General features: G+C 38.4%; 3 protein-coding genes across 5 annotated transcripts in view; 2 read left to right on the top strand and 1 right to left on the bottom strand.

The window, feature by feature from the left end:
* Positions 1–5,067, top strand: part of LOC139935189 (uncharacterized) — a 50,651-nt gene extending 45,584 nt beyond the window's left edge. For both annotated transcript variants that reach the window (XM_071929664.1, XM_071929663.1), the window contains 3 exons: positions 278–400; positions 1,119–1,240; positions 2,876–5,067. In XM_071929664.1, the coding sequence (XP_071785765.1) occupies positions 278–400; positions 1,119–1,240; positions 2,876–3,079 (449 nt within the window). In that variant the 3' untranslated portion in view covers positions 3,080–5,067. The remainder of the gene's footprint in view (positions 1–277; positions 401–1,118; positions 1,241–2,875) is intronic.
* Positions 5,068–6,966: 1,899 nt separating this feature from the next.
* LOC139934953 (proteasome subunit alpha type-7-like) lies at positions 6,967–15,574 on the top strand. Its single transcript, XM_071929381.1, has 6 exons — positions 6,967–7,146; positions 9,009–9,135; positions 10,971–11,095; positions 12,021–12,143; positions 12,967–13,149; positions 13,785–15,574. The coding sequence occupies exons 1-6, from the start codon at positions 7,048–7,050 to the stop codon at positions 13,890–13,892; spliced, it is 765 nt and encodes a 254-aa protein (XP_071785482.1). The 5' UTR covers positions 6,967–7,047; the 3' UTR covers positions 13,893–15,574.
* A 328-nt stretch (positions 15,575–15,902) lies between these two features.
* LOC139934952 (dihydroorotate dehydrogenase (quinone), mitochondrial-like) lies at positions 15,903–23,717 on the bottom strand. Of its 2 annotated transcripts, none has more exons than XM_071929378.1 (9): positions 23,569–23,717; positions 22,514–22,726; positions 22,028–22,227; positions 21,001–21,065; positions 20,602–20,792; positions 19,142–19,261; positions 18,072–18,219; positions 16,846–17,005; positions 15,903–16,189 (listed from the first exon to the last, which is right to left on the bottom strand). In XM_071929378.1, the coding sequence occupies exons 1-9, from the start codon at positions 23,584–23,586 to the stop codon at positions 16,132–16,134; spliced, it is 1,173 nt and encodes a 390-aa protein (XP_071785479.1). In that variant the 5' UTR covers positions 23,587–23,717; the 3' UTR covers positions 15,903–16,131. The 2 variants fall into 2 exon arrangements, with proteins under 2 accessions (XP_071785479.1, XP_071785480.1); XM_071929379.1 differs by having other exon boundaries at positions 23,555–23,715.
* Positions 23,718–23,735: the final 18 nt, after the last annotated feature.

The following is a 23,735-nucleotide window of genomic DNA, read 5'->3' as shown; positions in this document are numbered from 1 at the left end:
CGTAGTTTTTGAGAAAGAAGTAATTTTCCACGAATTTGATTTCGAGACCTCAAGTTTAGAATTCGAGGTCTCGAAATCAAGCATCAGAAAGCACACAACTTCGTGTGACAAGGGTGTTTTTTTCTTTCATTATTATCTCGCAACTTCGACGACCGATTGAGCTCAAATTTTCACAGGTTTGTTTTTGTATGCATTTGTTGAGATACACCAACTGTGAAGAAGAAAAATCTTTGACAATTACCAATAGTGTCCACTGCCTTTAATTTATTCCACACAGCTTGTTTCGATAAGAGCCCAGATTGCCGAACATGGGCCAAGCGAGGAGACTGTTTACAGAACCCAGCGGGACTCAAGAAACAGTGTGCACTGAGTTGTGGGAATTGTGGCCGGGGCCCTAAAGGTTTGTGTATTTTGACACTAATAAATCCTCATTGTTCTCGACAAAATGTATACTAAAATGTCTGGTTTGCAAAGAGGTTTATTTTTCCCTTGATGAGGATTTTTATTCAAGTAACTTCAATGTACAAAGCTTCACAAACTACTGGTAAAACCAACTACTTTTAGAACGATACGAAAAGAGAATTGGCAAATGGCAAAAATAGGAAATTTTGTGATATGCATGGCTTTTAGTTAGTACATTGCAAATAGATGGGTCCACCACCTGCTGTTGAAAAAACTTATTGAGGGTGATTTCATTTGTAAACAAAACATATTTTGTGAAGAAAATGATGGCGATAAAAAACGCCTACGCCATGAGTGCAAATGCTATCTTCACTCTGATTAATTATTGACCGCGGGATCTGCCGAGTTTGACTCTTCTGAGATATACATGTAGTTCGTTTCCGAGTCAGAACTGACCCGTGTGTGGGTCATACTGACCTAGCCTATCTTGAATTCGGGTCAGGAATGTTTGTAACTGGAGACATTCACCAGTTGCCGAAAAATGAGTCATAGTATGACTCTCTATAGTTAAGGAGACCCGGTTCAATGTTTTGAATCCCATCTTACTCCGGCTTCGTAAAAAAAAATCGCGTTCATGCAACACAACCAACCGTTGAAACAGGTTTATTATTAAGCAGAAGTTTGATTTTTCTCATTGATTTTTTTTTTCATTTCAGCTTGCATTGACACATTCAAGCAGTGTGCAAAATGGGCCAAACGTGGCTTCTGTCCAACCCACTCCCACTTTATGCACAAGTTCTGTAAAGTCAGCTGTGATGCCTGTGATCTTGTTGAAGAGGTAACCGTGCTTCCAGTTTTTAAAAGTTTAAAAGCATTCTTAAAGGCAGTGGACACTATTGGTAATTACTGAAAATAATTATTAGCATAAAACCTTACTTGGTAACGAGTAATGGGGAGAGGTTGATGGTATAAAACATTGTGAGAAACGGCTCCCTCTGAAGTGATGTAGTTTTCGAGAAAGAAGTAATTTTCCACGAATTTGATTTCGAGACCTCAAGTTTAGAATTTGAGGTCTCGAAATCAAGCGTCTGAAAGCACACAACCTCGTGTGACAAAGGTGTTTTTTTTTCATAATTATCTCGCAAATCGGACGATCAATCGAGCCCAAATTTGTACAGGTTTGTTATTTTATGCATATGTTGAGATACAGCAAGTGAGAAGACTGGTCTTTGACAAAAACCAATAGTGTCCACTGGCTTTAAAAGTATGATATCGTTGAATGAGACTAATCGAGATGGGTACATTGGGGAGAGGCAACCGATGGAGCAGGTGTCCCAGGGAAATATGTTCGCCGTTGATTATTTCCCCTAATTTGTTTGATGGGGGATTTAACATGGACTGAAGATGGATGTTTCAAAAGAGGGCGCTATCAGAAGAAGTTTGTACACAGTTCGCCGTATTGGGGACAGAATTTCCTGCCACACACAGGCATAATACTATTATGTGGCTTCAGAGGGTATAATCATCTTCAGTTGGACGTAAATTTTGACCCACTTTCTTATCTGAATTTGGAAGTCTCCGAAATTGACGGCTACGGTCGAATCGCCACGTCATCTCATCCATTAAAGGCAGTTGACACTATTGCATGGTAATTGTCAAAGACTAGCCTTCACAGTTGGTGTATCTCAACATATGCATAAAATAACAAACCTGTGAAAATTTGAGCTCAATCGGTCATCAAAGTTGCGAGATAATAATGAAAGAAGAAAACACCCTTGTCACACGAAGTTGTGTGCGTTTAGATGGTTGATTTCGAGACCTCAAGTTCTAAACTTGAGGTCTCGAAATCAAATTCGTGGAAAATTACTTCTTTCTCCAAAACTGTGGCATTTAAGAGGGAGCGGTTTCTCACAATGTTTTATACCATCAACCTCTCCCCATTACTTGTTACCAAGAAAGGTTTTATGCGAATAATTATTTTGAGTAATTACCAATAGTGTACACTGCCTTTAAATACACGGACACCTTTGGAAGTTAGAAGACCAGTCTCCTCACTTGGTGTATCTCAACTATGCATAAAATAACAAACCTGTGAAAATTTGAGCTCTGCAATCGGTCGCACAAGTTGTGTGTGCTTCCAGATGCGTTGAATTCGAGACCTTCAGCTGAGGTCTTGAAATCAATTCAAATATTTTAGTGAGAAATTACCTCTTTCTAAAAAGCTACGTTACTTCAGAGGGAGCTGTTTCTCACCATGCTTTATGCTATCAACATAACAGCTCTCCTTTGCTCGTTAGAGGTAGGTTTTTATGCTAACTAACAAATATTTCGAATAATTGCCAATAGTGCCGAGTGCCTTTGAAAGGAAGATACTTTTCAGAGTAAGTCTGGGTATGGTTTCAATAATTATAAGCAATTGATAATGTTCACCAGTAACGTAACAATATAAATCTTATCTTCTTTCCACATACAGTCCACCACACCAGAACCGCCGAGGAAGAATTCTCGTCCCAAAACACAAGCAAAGAAGAAAGGAAAGGGCGCGGCCCCAACGACAAGGAAGAAGCGCCCGAGACAGCCGACAACCACCACGACCCATCCAAGACAAAGAGTAGTTAAAAAGAAATCCCGCAAGAAGCAAGCCCGTCAGAACGCAGATGATGTAGCGCTAGACTAAAACAAAATCGTAATAATCTGAAAATTTAGGATTCCCCTCATGATTTCTAGAAAGTCTTTTTTTTCAATATCATTCCCTGTACGATTTCTTTTTAATCCAGGGGAAAGAGTTTTTAATAAGAAGAGGATCTGAAAAAAATAATCTTGCGGTCTCACTTTACCATATACAGTTTTATTGACGCAATCGTCAAAATGGCTCCTTCGGTCACCCCAAATAATTTATGGGTGCGTTCGTTTAGCTTCCCTGGGTCGACCCCGGTGTGTGACGGTTTTTTTTTCCAGGACGAACGTGTGCAGATTATTACCCACGTTCGTCCTGGAAAGAAAACAATCGCCACACACCGGGGATGACCCAGGGAAGCTTAACGAACGCACCCTGTATTATGCCTACCACATTCCTCCGTCACAATGACAAACATGTCGGGTATAATAAACTGACACGGACCCAACCCTTAAAACTTGTAAAACTTATTTGCAAACCGACGATACTCAAATCAACAGTCATGTTGCCACTGGATTGGACACCGCTCCCGTTATTTTAATTACCATACTTATTTTAAACATTATAAGGTGAACACTTTCCAGAAGTTTGTTTTTCTGTGGATCATGGAAGCGAACTTGAAACTGTTAGTTAATATAGGGACATAATCTCAAAATAACGCGGACAACTAATTTAGACTTTGAAACCAAACATTAGCAGCACCCGCCTCCCTCCCCCTCCCGCGTGCCCCCATTGCATCAACAACAAAAAAACGCTCGATTCAGCCGCAATAAAGTAAAATGGTCTGCGAAAGACTACCTCATAAAACAACAAAGTTGTTTCCATTTTGTCTCGATCAAACTAAACATTCATGAATATTCACATTATGGACTATTAGGTATTAAGACACGTATTGAATTTTATGCTGCCTTTTTGACACCGGGTTGGTTAAGTTTACATTGTATAATGTACTTACATCAAAAAGACATTTTAAAATAATTCTCAATAAAAGTATACAAATGCTTTTTTATGGGTATTAATAATTAAAATGTTAACTAACTTAATTTAGTAAAGTTTTCATTTTATATGTTTTTATCCACTTCTTTTTAGAACGTTAAATTTTTCCGTTCGTGGGATTTTTTTTTGCTCTTGCCGTCAAGATCGTCTTTATATAGGTAAAACAAAAAATATCATCGATCTCCATTAATTGACAATGTTCATAAAGCATTGACGTCATCAATGATGACGAAACACTGGATGGGCCACCAACGATCAACTTTCTTTTGACCTCTGAGGGCGCCCTATTCAAACGACGCAAGCGCAGACTGTTGAATGAGGTGCATTGTGGGATATATATGGATCAAATTTGGATACCAGCAAGACCACAATGCACCTAATTCCAAGCTTTACGCGCGCGCCCCGGTATTTACGAAAAGGTCTATGTATATTTTCATAAAACAATCTGACTCTAACAGCCGCGAGTTGTTAGTGCGAGTAACACTTAAAACTAAGGCTGGTTCCTATTTTTTTTTTTTTTTTCCGTGAACTTTTGATTGGTGCTTTTATAACTCACTGCCGCTATCTTGGTCTGGTACCCTGTGTCACAGGGGCCAAGTGAACTGTGATTCACAAGGGGGCAATGGTTTCCTTGTGGAGGGGCTATTTTCCCCTTGTATAGCCTGTTTGTCTGGCTTTGTTTACTTAATTAATAGAAGAAGAACAAATCTCGTCTAAGACTTGAATTGGTGCTATAGATGAATAAAATTGTAGATTTAGGCTATAATCTGTAAAATATGCATGATTGAAAAACTAGACTGAGCTATATAAATGGCCAGGCACTTCGTGAATAACGTCACAAGCAAAATGGCGACAAGAATACCTTCACAAAACAATGTACATGATTTCAATTTAAATACATTTAGACTTGAAATTGCTCTTCAAACTAATAACAGCAGCCTGTCGTATAAGTTGTTTATTTAATTATTGTGTCATTTTTATATATTTTTATTCCGCAAAAAACCTAAATTGTACAATAACTGGGCACTGTGACGTAACTATGACGTCATGCGCGAAGTGTCTGGCTTACAGCAACTGCTCTAGTATAACTACCCTAGTAAAGTCTGAATTATGCTGTGAACATCAACATTTTAGGTGGAGTTTGCAACCCGGATAATGTGCTTTTACAAAGTACAATAATTATAAGCCTGGTACTTTTTACGGTGAATAAATTTGACGTCAGAATTATTTGCTTTTCTGTGTCTAATGAGTTCTTATTGTGTCTAGGGAATTCCCTTTTCGAAATCCCGGGTCATTGGTTTTGCCTTCGGCTTTTTGGGCTCAGTGTCTGGCTGATTGAAGCTCTCGGTACCAATAATGAACGGTGTTTTAAATACAGCGACAGAGCCTGCACCGGATTCAAAACAGAAACCTTGATTTCGTAAGGGCCCTATAATGTGAAGAAAGATATAGAAATGGATTTCTGTGATGACGTGAATGTTTTAATATATAGGGATTAGGCTTTTCAAAACTTAGGGGAAAAAATATGAAATTTTCGGTGTTCATGGCATGCCTGATCTTGTGCGACACAAAACACATTTTATATCGGACATTTTTTCTATATCATAAAGATTCTTTAAAAAAAACTAGACTGAATTATTCTGACTTTAAATTCGACGGGTATACCAAAAATTGCCGCCCAAGGCAAATAAAAAGAGAAATCATGACCGATTTCGCTCGAACTACTCAAAAGGCCGCCGCAGAACGGTGATGCCAGAAAGGGGCATCGCGTCACCAAAAAGTGCCGTATACAGTAAACAGACATTATAAGTAAGACACATGAGTTACAGGCAGTGGACGCTATTGGTAATTACTCAAAGTAATTATTAGAATAAAACCTTACTTGGTAATAATTAGTAATGACTGAGGTTGCTGGTATAAAACATTGTGAGAAACGGCTCCCTATGGAAGTAATTTTCCAAGAATTTGATTTCGAGACCTCAGATTTAGAATTTGCCCCCCCCCCCCCCCCCGATTGCATGATGCCAATGACGGGAGACAGGGTTAGATCTCCACGGTGCAAAACTTGAGCCTCGTGCTAAAGGTGGTCAAAAACATGGAAGGACATTTTGATATTGTCCCCCACCCTTTAAAAAGTGGGGACGTGTCCCCTGCCTCCATAATAGATTGATGCCCATTACATGCACAGGACACATGGTTTGGTCTTACACGGTGCAATAATTTAATTTCATTAAACTTAAGGGTACATATTATTGTGGCCACCCACAACCCTTCGAAAAAAGGGGGTGGACCCAGGGACACGTCCCCAACTCTTTTAAGAGGGGAGGTGCAAATCTCAGTGTCAATGATGGAGCATTCGGTTGTGAAAAGCTTTTACGGAGTGGGTCCGGGCCCACAAAAGGGCCCTGGAAAATGTTGCATTCTATAGATGCTCTGCCATGTGGTGCAATCTTAATATAGGTTAAGATTTTTTTTTTTTTGGGGGGGGGGGCATAATAGTGTCCCCCTTCAAAAAGTGGTGTCATCCATTTTCCCCCAGGATTGAAGCCGATGGCGGGATAAAGTGTTTGGTTTTTACACAGTACAATCATGAGCTTCATAATTATAGGTGGTCAAAAACGGGGGGCGGGGGGGGGGTCATTTGATATTGTGTCCCCCACCATTCAAAAGTTGGGGGCGACTTGTCCCCCCTGTTCCTCCCTGGATTAACGCCCATGGGTATGGCCTGTGTGTTTTTAATTTGGGGACAATAACTCAAAGGGCCTGAGGCATTTCATATCAAATTGAACAGTTTTAGCAATTAATTTGAATTGTGTGCTATGGAAGTTTTGTATACAACTAATAACGCTCATCACCCCTTGAGGGCGCTCTTTAAGCCGCCATAATTTTTACTGTTGCATGCAGTGTGCAGTTTAACGCATGCAATCTGCATTGTCATTCGTCTATTGATTGTAATAGAATAATATTTTAAAATGTCGCGTTACGACAGAGCCATCACAGTTTTCTCACCAGACGGCCATCTCTTTCAAGTAGAATATGCTCAAGAAGCTGTCAAGAAAGGCTCAACTGCCGTAAGTTTTGTTATAAACTTTTATTTTTTGTTTTTATTTGTCATCTCTTCTTGAAGTTCTTCGCCCTTGCAGTTGCATTGCTATGCAATGCATTTGCAACTGCAACTTACTTTGTATTCATTGGTTTATATGCAATGTTGCAGAGCAATGCAGGGTTGGTTGTAATTGAAATTGAATGTTGATCATTCTCACATAATCACTTTAAATGCAGTGGACACTATTAATGGTAATTACTCAAAATAATTATTAGAATAAATAAAACCTTGCTTACTTGCCTTTTTTTTGGTGACGAGTAATGGGGAGAGGTTGATGGTATAAAAAAAATTAAAACCTTGTGAGAAACGGCTCCCTCTGAAGTGCCATATAGTTTTCGAGAAAGAAGTAATTTTCCACGAATTTGATTCAAGACCTCAAGTTCAGAACTTGAGGTCTCGAAATCAACCATCTAAATAAACGCACACAACTTTGTGTGACAAGGGTGTACTTTCTTTCATTATTACACTTGCAAGTTCGATTACCGATTGAGCTCAAATTTTCACAGGTTTGTTATTTTATGCATATGTTGAGATACACCAACTGTGAAGGCTAGTCTTTGACAATTACCAATAGTGTCCACTGGCTTTAATAATAATTATTTACCATACAAAATGTATGCATAAAACTATTATTAGTATTACAATACATGCAGTTAGTTGAAATTAATTATTTGCACCTTTTTAACATTTATAACCTTTCAAAATAAAATTGATTTTAATAAATTTTAATTAGGCGTATTTTATTATGTTACTTATATAACCTTATAATTCTTCTCTTTTTTTTGAAGTAAAATTAACTTGCTTAATGCTGATGTTTTTGTTTACTTAATATACACTGGACACTATTACATTAGTGAGTATTGGTAATTGTCAAACTTAAAGACCAGTCTTCTCACTTTGTGCACTTCAACATACAATGCATAAAATAAAAAACCTGTGAAAATTTGAGATCAATAGGTCATAGAAGTTGTGAGATAATAAATAAATAATGAATGAAAAAAAAACACCCTTGTCACACAAGGTTGTGTGCTATGCAGATGCTTTGTTTCGCTCGAGACCTCAAATTCTAAATTCAGTTCAAATTCGTTGAAAATTTCGTTGAGGGAGCTGTTTCTCACGATGTTTTATACTATCAACAGCTCCCCATTCCTCGTAAACCAAGTAGGTTTCTAGCTAATAATTGTTTTGAGTAATTACCATTGTGGCATTGGCATTAGTGTCCACTGCCTTTCACTATTGGTAATTGTCAAAGACTAGCCTTCACAGGTTGTGTATCTCAACATATATGCATAAAATAACAAACCTGTGAAAATTTGAGCTCAATCAGTCATCGAACTTGCGAGATAATAATGAAAGAAAAAAACACCCTTGTCACACGAAGTTGTGTGCGTTTAGAAGGTTGATTTCGAGACCTCAAGTTCTAAATCTGAGGTCTCAAAATCAAATTCGTGGAAAATTACTTCTTGCTCGAAAACTATGGCACTTCAGAGGGAGCCATTTCTCACAAAGTTTTACACCATCAACCTCTCCCCATTACTCGTCACCAAGAAAGGTTTTGTGCTAATAATTATTTTGAGTAATTACTAATAGTGTCCACTGCCTTTAAACATAATTTATTTCCTTTTGTTTGAAAAGCTTGGGAGATTAATTAGGCCTATGTTTTTTATGAAATAAATTAATAATCTAATTTCTCAAAATACTGAGAAATTGAATTCTTCTTTTTGTAGTGACACTGCATAAATCTTTCCAAACGAAATGTTGGCTATTTCTCAAAAACTCGAACTTCATTTCAGATGTCCGCTTATTGATCAACTTTTGCATCCATAGGTTGGAGTCCGTGGGAAGAATATAGTCGTTCTTGGCGTTGAAAAGAAATCCGTTGCCAAACTTCAAGAAGAAAGAACTGTCAGAAAGATATGTGTTTTGGATGATCATGTTTGCATGGCATTTGCTGGTAAGTAATGAAATATGAAAAAATAAGCCTAGTTTTAAACAGAAAATAGTTTGAGTAAAATGTCGTAAAAGCCAATGACACTTTCGGTAAACAGTATTGTCCAAAGGCCCACACTTTGTATATCACAACTTATATGTAAAATAACAAACCTGTGAAACCTTAGGCTCAATCTGTCATCGGAGTCGGGAGAAAATAACCCGAAAACCCACTCTTGTTTCCGCGCGATTCGCCGTGTCATGACATGTGTAAATCCGTGTGAATAAATCCGCAATTCTTGATATATTGAGAATTGATATTGTCTTAATGTTTTCTCAAAAAGTAAAGCATTTCATGGAATAATATTTCAAGAGAAGTCTTTCACCATTACCTTCTGTAAACCCTATAAGTTATTTGTAAATCTGTGAGCTTTTAACTTTGTCTCTTTTCCGAAAGTGTCCAACGGCTTTAAGGCCAAGTAAGAAAAGAAACATGTTTAGCGTCAGGGTTTCTCCAAAAAAAAAAAGTAGGAGGGGCTTTTTTATTTTATTTTTTTTATTTCAAGATGGCCGCCATTCTTTTTAAAATGTCAAACATCCATTGTTTTTTTTATGCTCATCACAATACATACGTTTGTAAATGAAACATTTTGGTCAAGACATTCAGACAAGGCATTCAGATTGTTTTAGCTGAGATCGTTTAAAATAACAAAGTGCCTGTCTACTAGGAGCTGACCCTCATTGAGGTCATAGAAGACGGGCTCTTTTGTTATTGACTAACGCTAGCCTGGCGGTCGGGGAACCATACCCACGAAAAAACAGCAAGCTGCTACATCAATGGGTGATGTCATCGTCAGCCAATCACTGTGCAGGAAAACCACCCTGTTTAATGATTGATTTTTTCTTAAGGTGGGTTTTGGACTACCAGTGGAAATCCCTGTATCCTGACTGGACTAGATACGATCCGGTCTCGCTTTTAACGTTTCCAGGAAGAATATTAAATAATCTATCCATGTATGCTATTTTTGGACTGTTGCTGACATTCATAACGGGACAATCTGTCGTGTTTTTGTGACTTGTTTTCTCTCTTTTTGAAGCCATTTTTTACGTACAAATTTCTCTTTTTAAAATTTGAGTTGTACCGATTTTTTTCATACAAAACGAAAGATGCTCTTCATTTCAATGTACTTCTACATACTTTCTGTCAATACTTTTCAGATAAGGCAGAAAAAGACTGAATTTCAGAAGCCCTTTGAACTAATTATATATTCACACAGAGGTCATGCACGAAAAAGGATGAATAATTTGCAGATAAAAGAAAAGGAAATTTGGTGACCTGCGGGGAGACGGGTGACCTCTCATTCACAAAACAGTGCTACTGATGGGTTGTGGTTTGTGTAATATGATCCCAATGTTGTGTGCATTTCGCGACACACACACAGGGGAGGTAAATGATACATTGTATTACTTCTGTAGTGTCTGTGGGAGACTGCTGGGCGCTAAAGTCTTTGATGTTGTTTTTTCAAAGTTCACGATCAATTGGGGAATCTTGCAGTTTGTTCTGGGACTTTATATTTTTGGAAACAGCCCTTTGTGTTTGCAAGACGGCGAAATTAGGGAAGACGCTGCATACTTCATCAAAACCACGATTTGCCGATGATTCGATTAACAAAAAATCAAGACGATACGGTAATCGTTTACGAAATGCTATCGCGATTTTCGATAATATCGAGATATCGCCCAAGCTTAACACCAAGTAAGAAGACTGGTCTTTGACAATTACCAAAGGTGTCCAGTGCCTTTAAAGATTCAGTCAATTGTGGATACCGGTATATGTTTTTGTTGTGTTTTGTTGCCCAGGTTTGACAGCAGATGCACGCATCATTATTAACAGAGCTCGTATCGAGTGTCAGAGTCATCGCCTAACAGTAGAAGACCCGGTCACTGTTGAATATATCACACGCTTCATCGCTCAACTTAAACAGGTTAGTCAGGCAGTTTTTTATGGCTCATGGATAGAAAGTTACTTTCTTACTCTTGACATTGAGAAATTAGTTTTAATTTGAGAATAGGGCAAGGGGCTGCAAGTTGTGTCAGATCTGCACACCAACAGACGGCAATACTTCTATATTTGCTTCTTTTTACAATATGCTACAAACTAAGCACATCAATACAGGGTTTTCAAGAGTAACTTCTCCATACACAGCTTTGACAAAAGTAGTGACAAGTACATTACAACTTTTACAAAGTACAACTTTTATCATATCTGAACCCAAACGCATTTTTTGTTTAAATAACATTGTTTGTTACAAAGTGACATTCTACTGTTCAGTAATTGTTTACAAATGGATGGTAATAATTAGTAACAAAAAATAGTTTCTTGTCAGAGCAGACGACAACATTGACCAGTCCAGATTATTAGTCTAATCAATTAAAGGAACGTTACAAAATTGGTTTTGCTAGCATAAAAGTTGCTGGCAGTGTAAGCGCTTTATGTAATCCACCATATACATAAACTGACAAACCTGTAGAAGTTCAAGATCGATCAGCCATCTGGTTCACGAGAGAATGGTGAAAAACCGATTACAAATTTTGCATTGCATCGATGCCAAAACAAAAATGAATAAAACGCTAATTGAGCGATAAACTCCACACGCGAAATTAGATTATTTATTTCTCATCAAACATGAAAATTCAGACAGAAATATTTCAAGGGATGTTTTCTACTATCATCGTCATTAGACTGTGTAAGTTTTATGTAAATCTGTGATCTTCACGATTTTGTGTTTCTTACCTATTCTGTAACAATCCTTTAAACCACAACTTCCTTAGTAATGTTTAGCACGTCCATTACAGGCAGCTTAGCAGCCCCAAAAAAGCAACAGTTTATTATTTTGTTCCCATGTACAGCGTTACACACAGAGCAACGGTCGACGCCCCTTTGGTCTGTCAGCGTTGATTGTTGGTTTTGATCTTGACAAGACCCCAAGGCTCTACCAGACTGATCCCGCTGGAACTTACCACTCATGGAAGGTAGGTAGCCAAGCTGTCCGATCATTCCAGTTGTTACCATTGAATTAGTGGTTTGACTACGGCTATTGTTTTTCTCACTTGTAGTACGTGTAGCTGTGCTTCTCTTCAACCATTGTTAACAAATTAGGTCATGTATTTTGTCACATCTGGTTGAACGTCACTGGTGTATCGCCCTCATGTGTTTGTATGTAGTCAGTTGGTGTGTTTCACCCATAGAAATAGAACCCGGAGAACGCTGAGCTTGGCCACCCTCGTCTGTGGATGCAGCATAATCGATACCGCGCGATACGCGTGGTTGGCAAAATGAGCATCACGTGACATGCGTGTATGGCATGGCAAAATGGCAAGATGTCAGCACACATTGACTGTTTCTAGTGTGTAGTTCATTGGTCAATCGCGCGTATAAAAAATGAGTGTCCATAAAAATGGTCTCACAACGAAACCGCACGCACATGAGACACCCAGCATTCTCCGGGTTCTATATCTATGGTTTCACCATTGTCTCAGTTAGTTAACCAAGGTCAAATAATCCAAGTGCAGACAACCGGTAAGATTTACCCATTGCACAGTTTGCCCTTAAACTTATTGATGACTGGCCCGCAGGACCAGTTAGTTGTCAGTCATTTCACTAGTTCGGGTCGCCAGTTAAGGGAGAAACCGGTATGGTCTCAGTTAAACATTAATCATGTACGGATTACATTATAGACTCATGCAATTTTATACTTTCTAACTCAAAACTTTTTAAGTTGGGTAATGTGTCTGCAGACAATTTTACAGGGTTGTTTGAGATAAAGTTGTCAACCCTCCTCTTTCCTTCTTGTAGGCAAATGCCATCGGCAGGAGTGCAAAAACCGTGCGAGAATTCCTCGAGAAACACTGGACGGACGAGCTAGTCGAATCGGAGCATGACACCGTCAAGTTGGCGGTGAGGGCGCTGTTGGAAGTGGTACAGTCTGGCGCAAAGAACATTGAGCTGGCTGTCATGAGGAAAGGGGAACCATTGAAGGTGAGGTACCAGTTGTTGTGGTTTTGAGTGGCTTGATTTAAAAGCCTGAAGTGGTGACACGGAGGAGTTTCAAGCTTTAAAATGGATAGTTGAAATAGAAAATTTTGTAACTGTAACTTTTTTTTTTTTCAGTTTTGTCTGCTTTTTTTAAATTAGTTTTCCTTGCATCTTTATATTGATGTACAAAAAGACTGCCATTCAGCACTTGGCTGTCTCGTATAATATTTGTAACGAATAATCCACAAATGAATGAATGAATGAATAATGCGCCTTGGATTATTGAACTGATGGTGCATTGAAAATGCTTTTTATAATTGTATGTCCATATAAACCGCCACTTTAAAGGCCCAACCGCACACATTGTCCTTTTGTGACCCATAAAGGGCCCAAAATTGCTTGCTACTGATGAATATTGACTCAGATAAGATATTGCATTTGTATTGTATTTTGCCATCACATATTCTGGATTTCTTCTTTCGTTTAGGCTTACGTTTCAATTTCGGTCATTGTACATGCCCATGTAATGGTTTGTCTTTAGCTCCATGAGCACTTTGATGTATTTTGTGATTTTATAAGGTTTCATTGTTATTATTATTATTTTTATTAAGTCAGGTTTTGATTTAATTTCACCCTAGATCTATGAAACGGAAGAAGTTGAGAAGTACGTAGCGGAGATTGAGAAAGAGAAGGAAGAGGAAGCAGAGAAAAAGAAGCAAAAGAAGGCCACCAGTCAGTCGTCATAATGACCCCTCAGTCAACAGTGAATGCTCAGCCACTATGACTACCTTAAGTCACTTGTCATAATAATGACTGGGCAGTCAATATGACTCTCAGTCATTTGTCATTATGGCATCTGTTCTGTCATTATAATGGCCCATCAGTCAATAGTGACTGCTGGGTCATTATAACTGCCTCTAGTCACTGGTCATAATAACGACTTGGCAATCAATATGACCACCAGTCAGTCAGTTGTCGTTATGGTCTCTAGTCATGATTCCAGGTCGGTCATTATAATGACCCCCCTTAAACAGTTTTTATAATGACTGCCCTGTCAGTCATGAACATAATGTCTCAAGTCAGTTAAAATGATGCCAGGTTGGTCATTGTGATGACCTCTGGTCAGATATTACGACCACTCATCGAATATATCATAATGGCCGACTGTACATATGTAGGTTTCAAAATATTGACTGCTTTTATTTCTGACATTGTCCAGTAATTGTATTGACCACAAACCCCATAATAATCACTTGTCATTCATTTTAAAGACCACTGGTATTCATCTAATGACCAACAGTCAGGTATCAAAATAATGACTGGTTGTTATTACACCATTTTGTATCATGACCAACAAAGATATGAGTATGACCGTTGGTCAGTTGTTATAATGACCACTAGTCAGTTGACAATAACAAGTATTGGTCAGTCATATTGACATTGGTATTCATCGTAGTGACCATTGGTGCCAGTCATTACGTTCAGTCAGTCATTACTACATTCAGGCAGTTGTTACAAAAACAAACGGTCAGTTACAGCAAGTCAGTCAATATATTGACCCTATCAGCGTCTGTTTCATTCCGTGCCGTTGGTCTAATGCACAGCTGTAAGCTGAATAACTTTTGTTGTAATTTTCAGGGTACATTTCTACTTCGCCCATAATTGAGGTTAATTTTAACACAAATGTCATTTTATTTAGATGACGACAAATGCCCTCTTTTTTGCTTTTTGTTTTTCTTCCTGCCAGATAACCCAACCGAAGCATTCAAATAATGTACAACAAAGCACAAGTAATGTTTGTTTGTTTTTTGGTTTGTTTAGATGATCTCCCCGTGAAGGGGACACAGCAAACTCCCAATAGGGGATATGATATACATGTAAACACCAAGCTAGCAACAGCCAATCTCTCTCATATGATACAGACATTGGTTTAATGTCTTTGATTATGAATGACACAAATTAAGTTATATGTGGTAGTTTATGCATAGTTGAATTTTCAAGGAATTGTTCTAAGAGCTTGGCCTTGCAGCATTTTGTATAAGTAAGATGTTTGCCCGTAATATGCAGCATGCATCTTAAATTTAGGTTGGCCCTTGCACTCTGTAAAAACATAATTTTTGCACAAGGTTCAAACTTTATGCCTGCAATGGACAACTTTTTCAATCTGACTTCAAAGTGTTGAAAGTGAATTTTCACTATGTTGTGTTGATGCAGAGCACTATGTACATGTACACATATTAACATGACTAACAAACTTCAAACTTATGTCAATGACTTTGAAAATTTATTCAACTTTATTCCATGATCGACCCAAATTTAGTTCATGTACAAATAGCTTAGCTTTTTTGTATCACATTGGGTTTTTTTTCTTCAAAAATACATGTAGTGTGAAAATAAAGTTATTCAAAACAGTTTCTTTGAAACATAATTGTGGTTGTCCTTTGTGAAGTAGTTACTTGACAGTGATATTTCAAAAAGATTGCATACATAATCAGAATTTATAAGTGGCAGTTAGACTGGCTCTAAAAACAAAATGTTAGTATGAGAGATACAGGTACTACAGTAATCAAATCCACATTGGTTTGGTCATTTACACCAAAGTTTACCTTCACCTTAAAAAAAAACTACATTAAACTTCACTCTCTCCCCCTACACAATATGACATAATTTCATTTCGTTTTGTACCCAACAGTTGAAACCTTTCGATCGTAATATGAGTTGCGTCTATAAACCCTTCCTATGAAATACATGGTTCCATCTGCCCATTTGGTGAGCAAAATGAGAGAACATCACTCTCTTTTGTAGGGGGATGGCGGTTGAGCGACACTTGTGCATCAGTCAGTCTAGTGAACAATTCTATGATGCCAACCAATAGTGCATGCATAACGTAATCAGCATACTTCATGTGAAGGGCTACTGCAATGACCTTTGACCCCTTTCCTTGATCAGTTGGTTATATCCTAGCTTAGCTTGTTGATTTTCTCGTCAACTCAATTTATTGTCCGCACCGACAGCTTCCTCTACACTCTTGTAACCACTTTCCCTGTTGGAAATAAAATTGCAAAAAAATAAATCAACTTTTGCTTTTAAATACAGTCCGTCCTCCATAATTTCGGAATGTGATTCCAAAACATCTCTCAAAATATCGCCTTTTATTTTGGAGTTTACTGTACAGCGCCGTTAAAGAGGTTGGGAACATATCGCCTCACACTGTAGGGAATTTTTTCTAGTTTTTTTTTCATGCAATAATCAGTGAGCTGATTAAATCTTCCCAATTTGTAGACCTGTGTAGTGGCAGGCCAAGCTTAACCAGGCCATGTCACATCTGGCAATTAACAGGCAACCCGTTTCAGGCAATCTTCCAGGAGAACAAACATCCATATGCTAGTTTCAATACTATTTTCTTGGGACAGTAGGGTAGTGTTAGAAATGTCTGTGGTACAAACCAAAGTGTTCAGTTTGGCATGCAGTGCAGGTGGTTGCCTCCTAGTTGCCTGTAAAAAAAAATGTCTGGTAAGAAATGGCCTTTGTAACACATTTTGCGTGACCTTTTGTGAATTTCATAAATAAACTGAAATGAAGGTTAAGGTTGTGATCAAACTTAAGTTTGGGTTGTAAGCTTTGAACTTGTGTATGTCTTGACTGCAGTCACTGTTCCTAGAATTTGTAATTGGCCAATAACCTTTATTAATGGCTTACCTTAACAGTACATCAAGCTCCCTCTTTATTCTCTTTACCAAGGGTGGCCCGTCGTACGCTAATGCAGTGTAAAGCTGTACTAGACACGCACCTGCCTTGATCTTCTCAAATGCATCCTGGCCGGAGCTGATCCCACCCACTCCAATGATTGGTAGCTTCCCTAAAAAAGAAGTCGTTGGAAAACTGTCACATTCTCTTTCACAAAATTTTTCATTAAAGCCCCCTCTGTTCACATGACTCAGTCGGCCCCTCGGCCATTTGCGACGGCCAAGACTGGTCCAAAGGTATTGATTTTTACAGAACCAGTGATTTCACTGGGTACAATTATTTCATTGGATAAACATGCTGAAGCTTTCCATAAAAGCGTTTTGATTGGTCAAAAGTGATGTTTGGCAGCTGCACTTTTGATCAGCTGCGCAAGCAGCGTGCTTTTTTTTTCTTTTTCTCATCACACTTACAAAGGTTTCGACAGCGTCATCTCTATGTGAAATGAATGTAGGTGAAAGGTGATTATGGATGGTGATTGATGTAGGCTCAACGGCAGATCTCTGGCGTAGCGCATGAGCCTAGAAGTGTGACATCAGTTGTTCAGACCACAGTCGATATGCACCATTCATAAATACCCAGGACAGTTTATCCATTCTGATTGGTTGAGAGGGCATCAGGAGGAGTTGTTTGAACGGATGATATACATGTAACACCAGTAAAAAGTGTTGAAACATGGGCGTGACACGCGAGCTTGCACCTGTGCGTATAAGATATTTTCTTCATTCCTATTGGTCCAGAGCAACGGCTGAAACAGTTGTGCAACATCATGCGATACGCGCGACGCGCACAGCATCTTCTTAAATAAGAAATTGTTTACCCGAGGGCCTTACTTTTTCAAAGCTGGAGGGGTGATGTGTTGAAAGAAACCATTGAACAATTATAACTTTTGCCTTTATTTTACTTTTTGACCATAAGTGTTAATGTTTTTTGACCGAAAAGGTATTTATGAATGGGAATCAAAGTGTGTTGAATCGGTTTTCAACTAGTGGTTTAAACCCGCCGATGTCTGGTTCTTGATAATTTACCTTGACTTCGTCTCGGTAAAATGATCAAGAACCAGGCCTCGTTGGGATTAAACCACTAGTTGAAAACCTCTTCACCACACATTGATTCCCTTATTCAAAACCTATCAACTATAAGAGGATGTAAGGCCAAAAATGAAGTTGATTTAGACTCACCCTGTGTCAGAGTATACATATCTCTGATTGTATCCGTAGACATCTGTTTGAGTGGAGGTCCACTAAGACCACCTCCTTCTACTTTGTTGCAACTTTGTAGACTCTCAGGTCTGGTTATTGTAGTGTTGGTCACAATCAAACCATCCACCTAAAAGTTCAGGATTGGTAAATGATTCTCTTAAATCTTCACCTTCTCTATCTGTGTTTGTTAGAAACCTGAGAGCTCAGTTCCTTGACTCTTAGTCATAGTCTAATGAGGGGGTAACTTGTAAGTTGGGTTGGCCTTGTCTCATTTGTCTTGTCTGCTTCCGTTGTCCTATGTTCTGTCATGGTTCCGTGGGCTTATGTTTGTTTGTCCATAGGTTATGGTACCAAAGCGTTCTGCTTCACCTTACACCTAAATGTTGTCATTCTGCCGATTATTATTGATTCATTGTGCACCAAATATATTTATTATCTCATGCTTCTGTGTTACTTGGGTAATTTCAATGTTATGTGCTTTTTGTAATGAATTGAAATGAATTGCATTGAAATGAATTGCATTGAAATGAATGTTACTGAATTGTATACAAGTACCATATAAGTATACAAGTACTGAGTTCATACAAGTACCTACACACAGTTTTAACCTTAACTTTCTCAGTGATTAGGCAGCAGGTTGTATTAGCTTGCCATTTCACTTATCCTGAAACAGGCTGATCTCTTCATTGACCTCTGAAGTTTTTTAGACGTACGTGTTTTGGGAGGACAACTTGTGCAATGTCTTCTTTGCCTTACCAGGTTTATACAAGTACCATCGCATGGTTTGCCCAAAATTTGTTCAGTGACTAGCCAGTGGGACCAATTTGCTTGTCATTTCACAAGTCCGCCAATTTGTGTCACCGGTCTGTATTTCATGTTAAATAGGAATGTTTCATGACACTGAACTAGCCAGACGTTTCAATCTTTCTAAAGGGCTAAATGATGTATAAGTGTAACAGAAGCAGGTGGAAGTGTATGAATGGAGAGAGAGAGCGAGAGAGAGGGGGAGAGAGGGCACAGAAAAAGCTCATTTGTCTTTTTAGACGGACCTGTTTTTGGAGGACAACTTGTGCAATGTCTTCTTTGTCTTGCTGCGTCTGATCTGGGGCAATCTTGATCAGCACTGGAGGTTTTGGAGAACACGGCAAGGAGTTCCTAGCCTCAAGAACCTGTTATAAAACATACATAAAATCCTTATGGTTTATGTTATTCAAAACAAATGTATTGGGCTTAAAGACAAAGGAAAGACATAATGGTTTATAACGATTAAAGTATGATGACAATCCTAGGGTGAGTTTTAGTGGTCGTAACCAATGACTGTTTCGGTTGAATTGAACATTGGTTAATCACTGGCCAATGACCAACAAACAGTTAAAAACAGTTATTAGTCAAGCCACAACACATCCCAGGGGTCGATTTCACAAAGAGTTAGGACTAGTCCTAACTTAGGACTAATCCTAGGAGATATGCAAAACGTATAGCTAGTCCTAAGTTAGCACGAGTAACTCATCCTAACTCAAGATAAGACTAGTCTTAACTCTATGTGAAATCCACCCCTGGTCTCATGTTAAGAGGACGGCTTGGGGTGCATTTCCAAATCCATCAAAATAACTCTACTCTATGGTAGCTTAAGGGAAGGTACACTTTTGGTAATTGACAAAGACCTGTGTTCTCACTTAATGTATCTCAACACATGCATAAAATAACAAACCTGTGAAAATTTGAACTGAATTGGTCAACGGAGTTGGGAGAAAATGATGAAAGAAAAAAACTACCTTGTTGGATGAATTTGTGTGCTTTCAGATAGGAATAAAAGACTTCTAGCTAGAAGTATTTTATTATTTTAGTGAGAAATCACCTCTTTCTAATAAACTACGTTACTTCAGAGGGAGTCGTTCCCACAATGTTTTATACTATCAACAGCTCTACAATGCTCGTTACCAAGTCAGTTTTTAAGTTAACATTTGTTTTGAGTAATTACCAAAACAAGTACCTTCCCTTTAACATCATAATGTTGATCTCTGATATGATTGGCAAGCCTGCCCTTTCTCTAACATTGGGTGGCTTGTGGGTAGAGTACCAAGTCCATCAAAATACTCCGCTCCAATGTAAACCAACACCCTGATATTTGGAGCAACATGTAAAAGATTTACAAAATGTTTACTGAACCAGAATCAAAATGAGAACAGTTTTATCATCTAAACAGTTTCATTTGAACAAACACTAAGAGAAGATTTATCTAGAGCTTCTGTTTTATGGGTGATAACCAACAGATATTTGAAAGATACTTGTGAAACTCAAACTCAACGTTTGAACATTAGACACAGATGTTGAATTGAAAACAAAAAAACAAGACCATCGGACCATCTTGAGTTTACTGGTCCCACACTATAATCACTGGCCCCGGGCAAATGGTCCAGTGTAAAATTCAATCCCTGGACTATGTGTCAACGCAGTGATATGAAAGTTCAGCACGATGAAAAAAAAAAAAAAGAAAAGACACTCTCACCTTATCAATTAGTCCTTCCAGTTGTTGTCTACCCTGCATTTTTCTGAGTCCAGGGGTGTTGGGGCTTGACACGTTGATAACCAGATAGTCCCCGAGACAACCTAGGCACTTCACTCCCTTCACATAGTCATTTACGGTGTCTGGCGAAGTTTTGTTCTTACCAAAATTAATTCCAACGATGCCCTTCTTTTCTGTAGAATGAAAAGGGATCATTAAGTATTATTGATAGTTTGTTTTGTCTAAATATTTGACAGAGTTGGAGGTCTCGACCGATGTCTCAAGACTATATATTATTTCAGGTCTCCTCACTTTATAAGATTAATACTCAATGGTGAAAGATTTAATCATAATGTGTGGTTGGATAATTATTACTCTGAGAGAAACGGGCAAATGGCTTACCTCTTTTTTTTCTTTCTTCCAGCCGTTTGAGTACATTTTCATGCCCTTCACTGTTGAACCCGTATCTATCATAAAAACAACAAGCCACAGTTAGAGTAAATTGAAGAAAATGTAAAATTTATTTAACAAGGAAGCAAATGAGTTATTGGAGCTGAAATATTTCCAGTAACACAGATGAAAATCAGTCTGAACTTTAAAATTTTAATTTTTCTTTTTTTAACTGTTTCTTTTGCCTTTTAACTTTTGGTCAACGTTGAAGTCACACAACTCAGCTCCCTGTGCTCCAAACCATCCAAGTACTCTAATAAAGAAAACTCAACAACTAAATGTTTGAACTTTGATAGTCTCAAGCTCTAAGCATAGTTGACATTTGGATATATACTCAATGTTGAAGGCCTCAACTCTAGGACTCGAGAAATAATTTTGGGGACAGGTGACTCAAACTTAACTCAATTCATAAATTTTGTGAAGAGTTTGTAGGGGTGAGAGTCATTGCTGACAAAAAAGTCTGCAACTAGGATGTAAATTTGAGGAGCTAACGGTATGTTGAAATGATTTGAATGTTACCTTGTGGTAACCCCTGGGGTGGATTTCACAAAGAGTTAGGACTAAACTAGGAGATATCAAAAACGTACAGCTAGTCCTAAGTTAGGAAGAGTAACTCGTCCTAACTCAAGATAAGACCAGTCTCAATTCTTTGTGAAATCAACCCCTGGAGCTTTTAATTTTAAGGTCTCTTTGGGAATAATAACATCAGTGCTAAAGATGTAGTTTAAAGAGCAGAATTTCTTTATGTGCACAAAAAAATAACATCTGTTTTTCTTCACCAGGCTGACTCGAAAAGTCTGAATTCAGATAAAAGTCTGAAATTTCTCATCCCTGGACTTGGTTTGGGTGGTTGGTGTAATATCAGTGTAAAGTCAGTGTAAAGTCAGTGTAAAGTCAGTGTAATCACCCTCAAGTAATAGTAACATCTATCAAAATAATATCAGAGGTAACCAAAGCCAGTAGGTCCATCCATACTGACCTGTTAATAATGGCTTTGTCTTCCAGCAGTCTGAATACTCTGGGTTTGGGGTTGCCCTCCTGTGGTTCTGGCGTCACGCTCCCGACTTCCACGAAACCAAAGCCCATCTTCAGCATGCCGTCCATAGCTTCAGCGTGCTTGTCGAAACCAGCAGCAAGACCGACTGGGTTGCTGAAGTGTCGTCCCCACACTGAAACTCCCTGAAAGTTTCAAAGAAGAGATGGGACAGTTTGTTTATTTCTGCAGTTTTAACCCCAGAGAGAATTTCTTCAGAAAAGAGAATAATGGAACAAAAGTAGGACCCCACATACCAGATCTGTAGAGGTGTTTTACCGCTACTTACAAACACACGCTGTGCGATGCTTTTTTGTCAACTCAGAGAAAATAATCCAACGTGCGCATGCCGGGCCACATATAGGCCAGTGCGCTCTCTAGTTCTTATTCATTACTCTGTGGTATTATCCTACATTTAAGCCAGCTTCTTACCAATGATGGCGGGTCCACAAAGCTATTTCTCGGTACGAGTCCCCAAGAAGCCGTTTTCACAGCAAACCTGTGAGCCGACTCTGCATTGAGTAATAACTGCGTTACCGGCATGGCGACATTACGGTAGAATTTCTCGCTACCAAACCCAAGAGAGAAACCCACAAACAACACTGTTCCACCACTCAGTACCTTGACTGTAGATTTAAGGCGTGCCTGGAAAACAAAGAGACAACAATTTAATTTCTTTATCAGTTAGGCAGTATTCAGTGGCATCAAATAGGGGCCGATTTCTCAAAGAGTTAGGACTGGACATTGGAGATACATGTATTCAAAACTTTAAGGCTAGTCCCAAGTTAGGACGAGTACTCGTCCTAACTTGAGATAAGAGTAAGACTAGTCTTTAGCTGGCTTACTGCATTTTAATCAGTATATTTGACCGACGTTTCGACCCAGGGCACTGGGCCCTGGCAGATTCTTTCTCAAAGGCTTATTCAAATGAACAAAAGCCTAATTAAAATGATCATCAAATATCAAAGACTCTGCTGCCGAAACGTCAGGCCATTAATTATTTTTTGCAGTTATGAAACATTATTTGTTTATCGACTATAACTTATAAGCAGTTGAGTGAGTTTGCACAAGCTATCTGGATGTTCTGTTTTCTCAACCAGATTAATTGCTTTAGTTAGTTTGGTTTAATTTTAATGGATAACTTTCCGTATCGACATCGTGCCACCACTTTTTCACCAATCTCATTGATATTGATAATGATTGAAAAATTGAAGTAAATTATTTCATTCATATGAATGAAAAAGTGGTGGCGTGATACAGAAACTTTTCCGTGTTTTCAAATCATTCACGAATAGCCGCCATCTCATCAATGTCCTGTCGTTGTCTGTCGGGTCATAAATTTTAAGTTTTAAATTTAATTATAATTCTTGGCTGAAAAATCCCAGATCCATTGACTGTTGAAAGTTTGTTGTTGGTTCAAACATTCAAATCAAAGAAAAAGGTAAGCACTTCACTCAGTGAGACATTACTTACAGACCAAGGCATACCGATTGCTGTTGAGGCATAAACGCGTCCAGACGTATAATGTCAAAAGAAGAAAGAAGGTATTTCTATGTTCTTTCAATTCAACCACATCACAGCTGACTGCACACTAGACTACACACACACACATGCCCTCTGTTTTGTTTATTTATTTCATCGCGCGTGTTGGGCT

The sequence above is a fragment of the Asterias amurensis genome, chromosome 3 (genome assembly GCF_032118995.1).
Source record: "Asterias amurensis chromosome 3, ASM3211899v1".
In the NCBI taxonomy this organism is placed as follows: domain Eukaryota; kingdom Metazoa; phylum Echinodermata; class Asteroidea; order Forcipulatida; family Asteriidae; genus Asterias; species Asterias amurensis.
This window is presented reverse-complemented; position numbering and strand designations above follow the sequence as displayed.

What these genes read in the sequence shown, in the direction of transcription:
- LOC139934952 (XM_071929378.1), bottom strand. An exon ending in GGAAGAAAGAAAAAAAAGAG is followed by an intron (nt 20,793 to 21,000) that starts GTAAGCCATTTG and finishes TTCATTCTACAG; the next exon opens with AAAAGAAGGGCATCGTTGGA. An exon ending in AAGTTGTCCTCCAAAAACAG is followed by an intron (nt 18,220 to 19,141) that starts GTCCGTCTAAAA and finishes CTGAACTTTTAG; the next exon opens with GTGGATGGTTTGATTGTGAC.
- LOC139934953 (XM_071929381.1), top strand. Translation starts at nt 7,048, where the DNA reads ATGTCGCGTTACGACAGAGCCATCACAGTTTTCTCACCAGACGGCCAT. An exon ending in TCAAGAAAGGCTCAACTGCC is followed by an intron (nt 7,147 to 9,008) that starts GTAAGTTTTGTT and finishes TTGCATCCATAG; the next exon opens with GTTGGAGTCCGTGGGAAGAA. An exon ending in TGTTTGCATGGCATTTGCTG is followed by an intron (nt 9,136 to 10,970) that starts GTAAGTAATGAA and finishes TTTGTTGCCCAG; the next exon opens with GTTTGACAGCAGATGCACGC.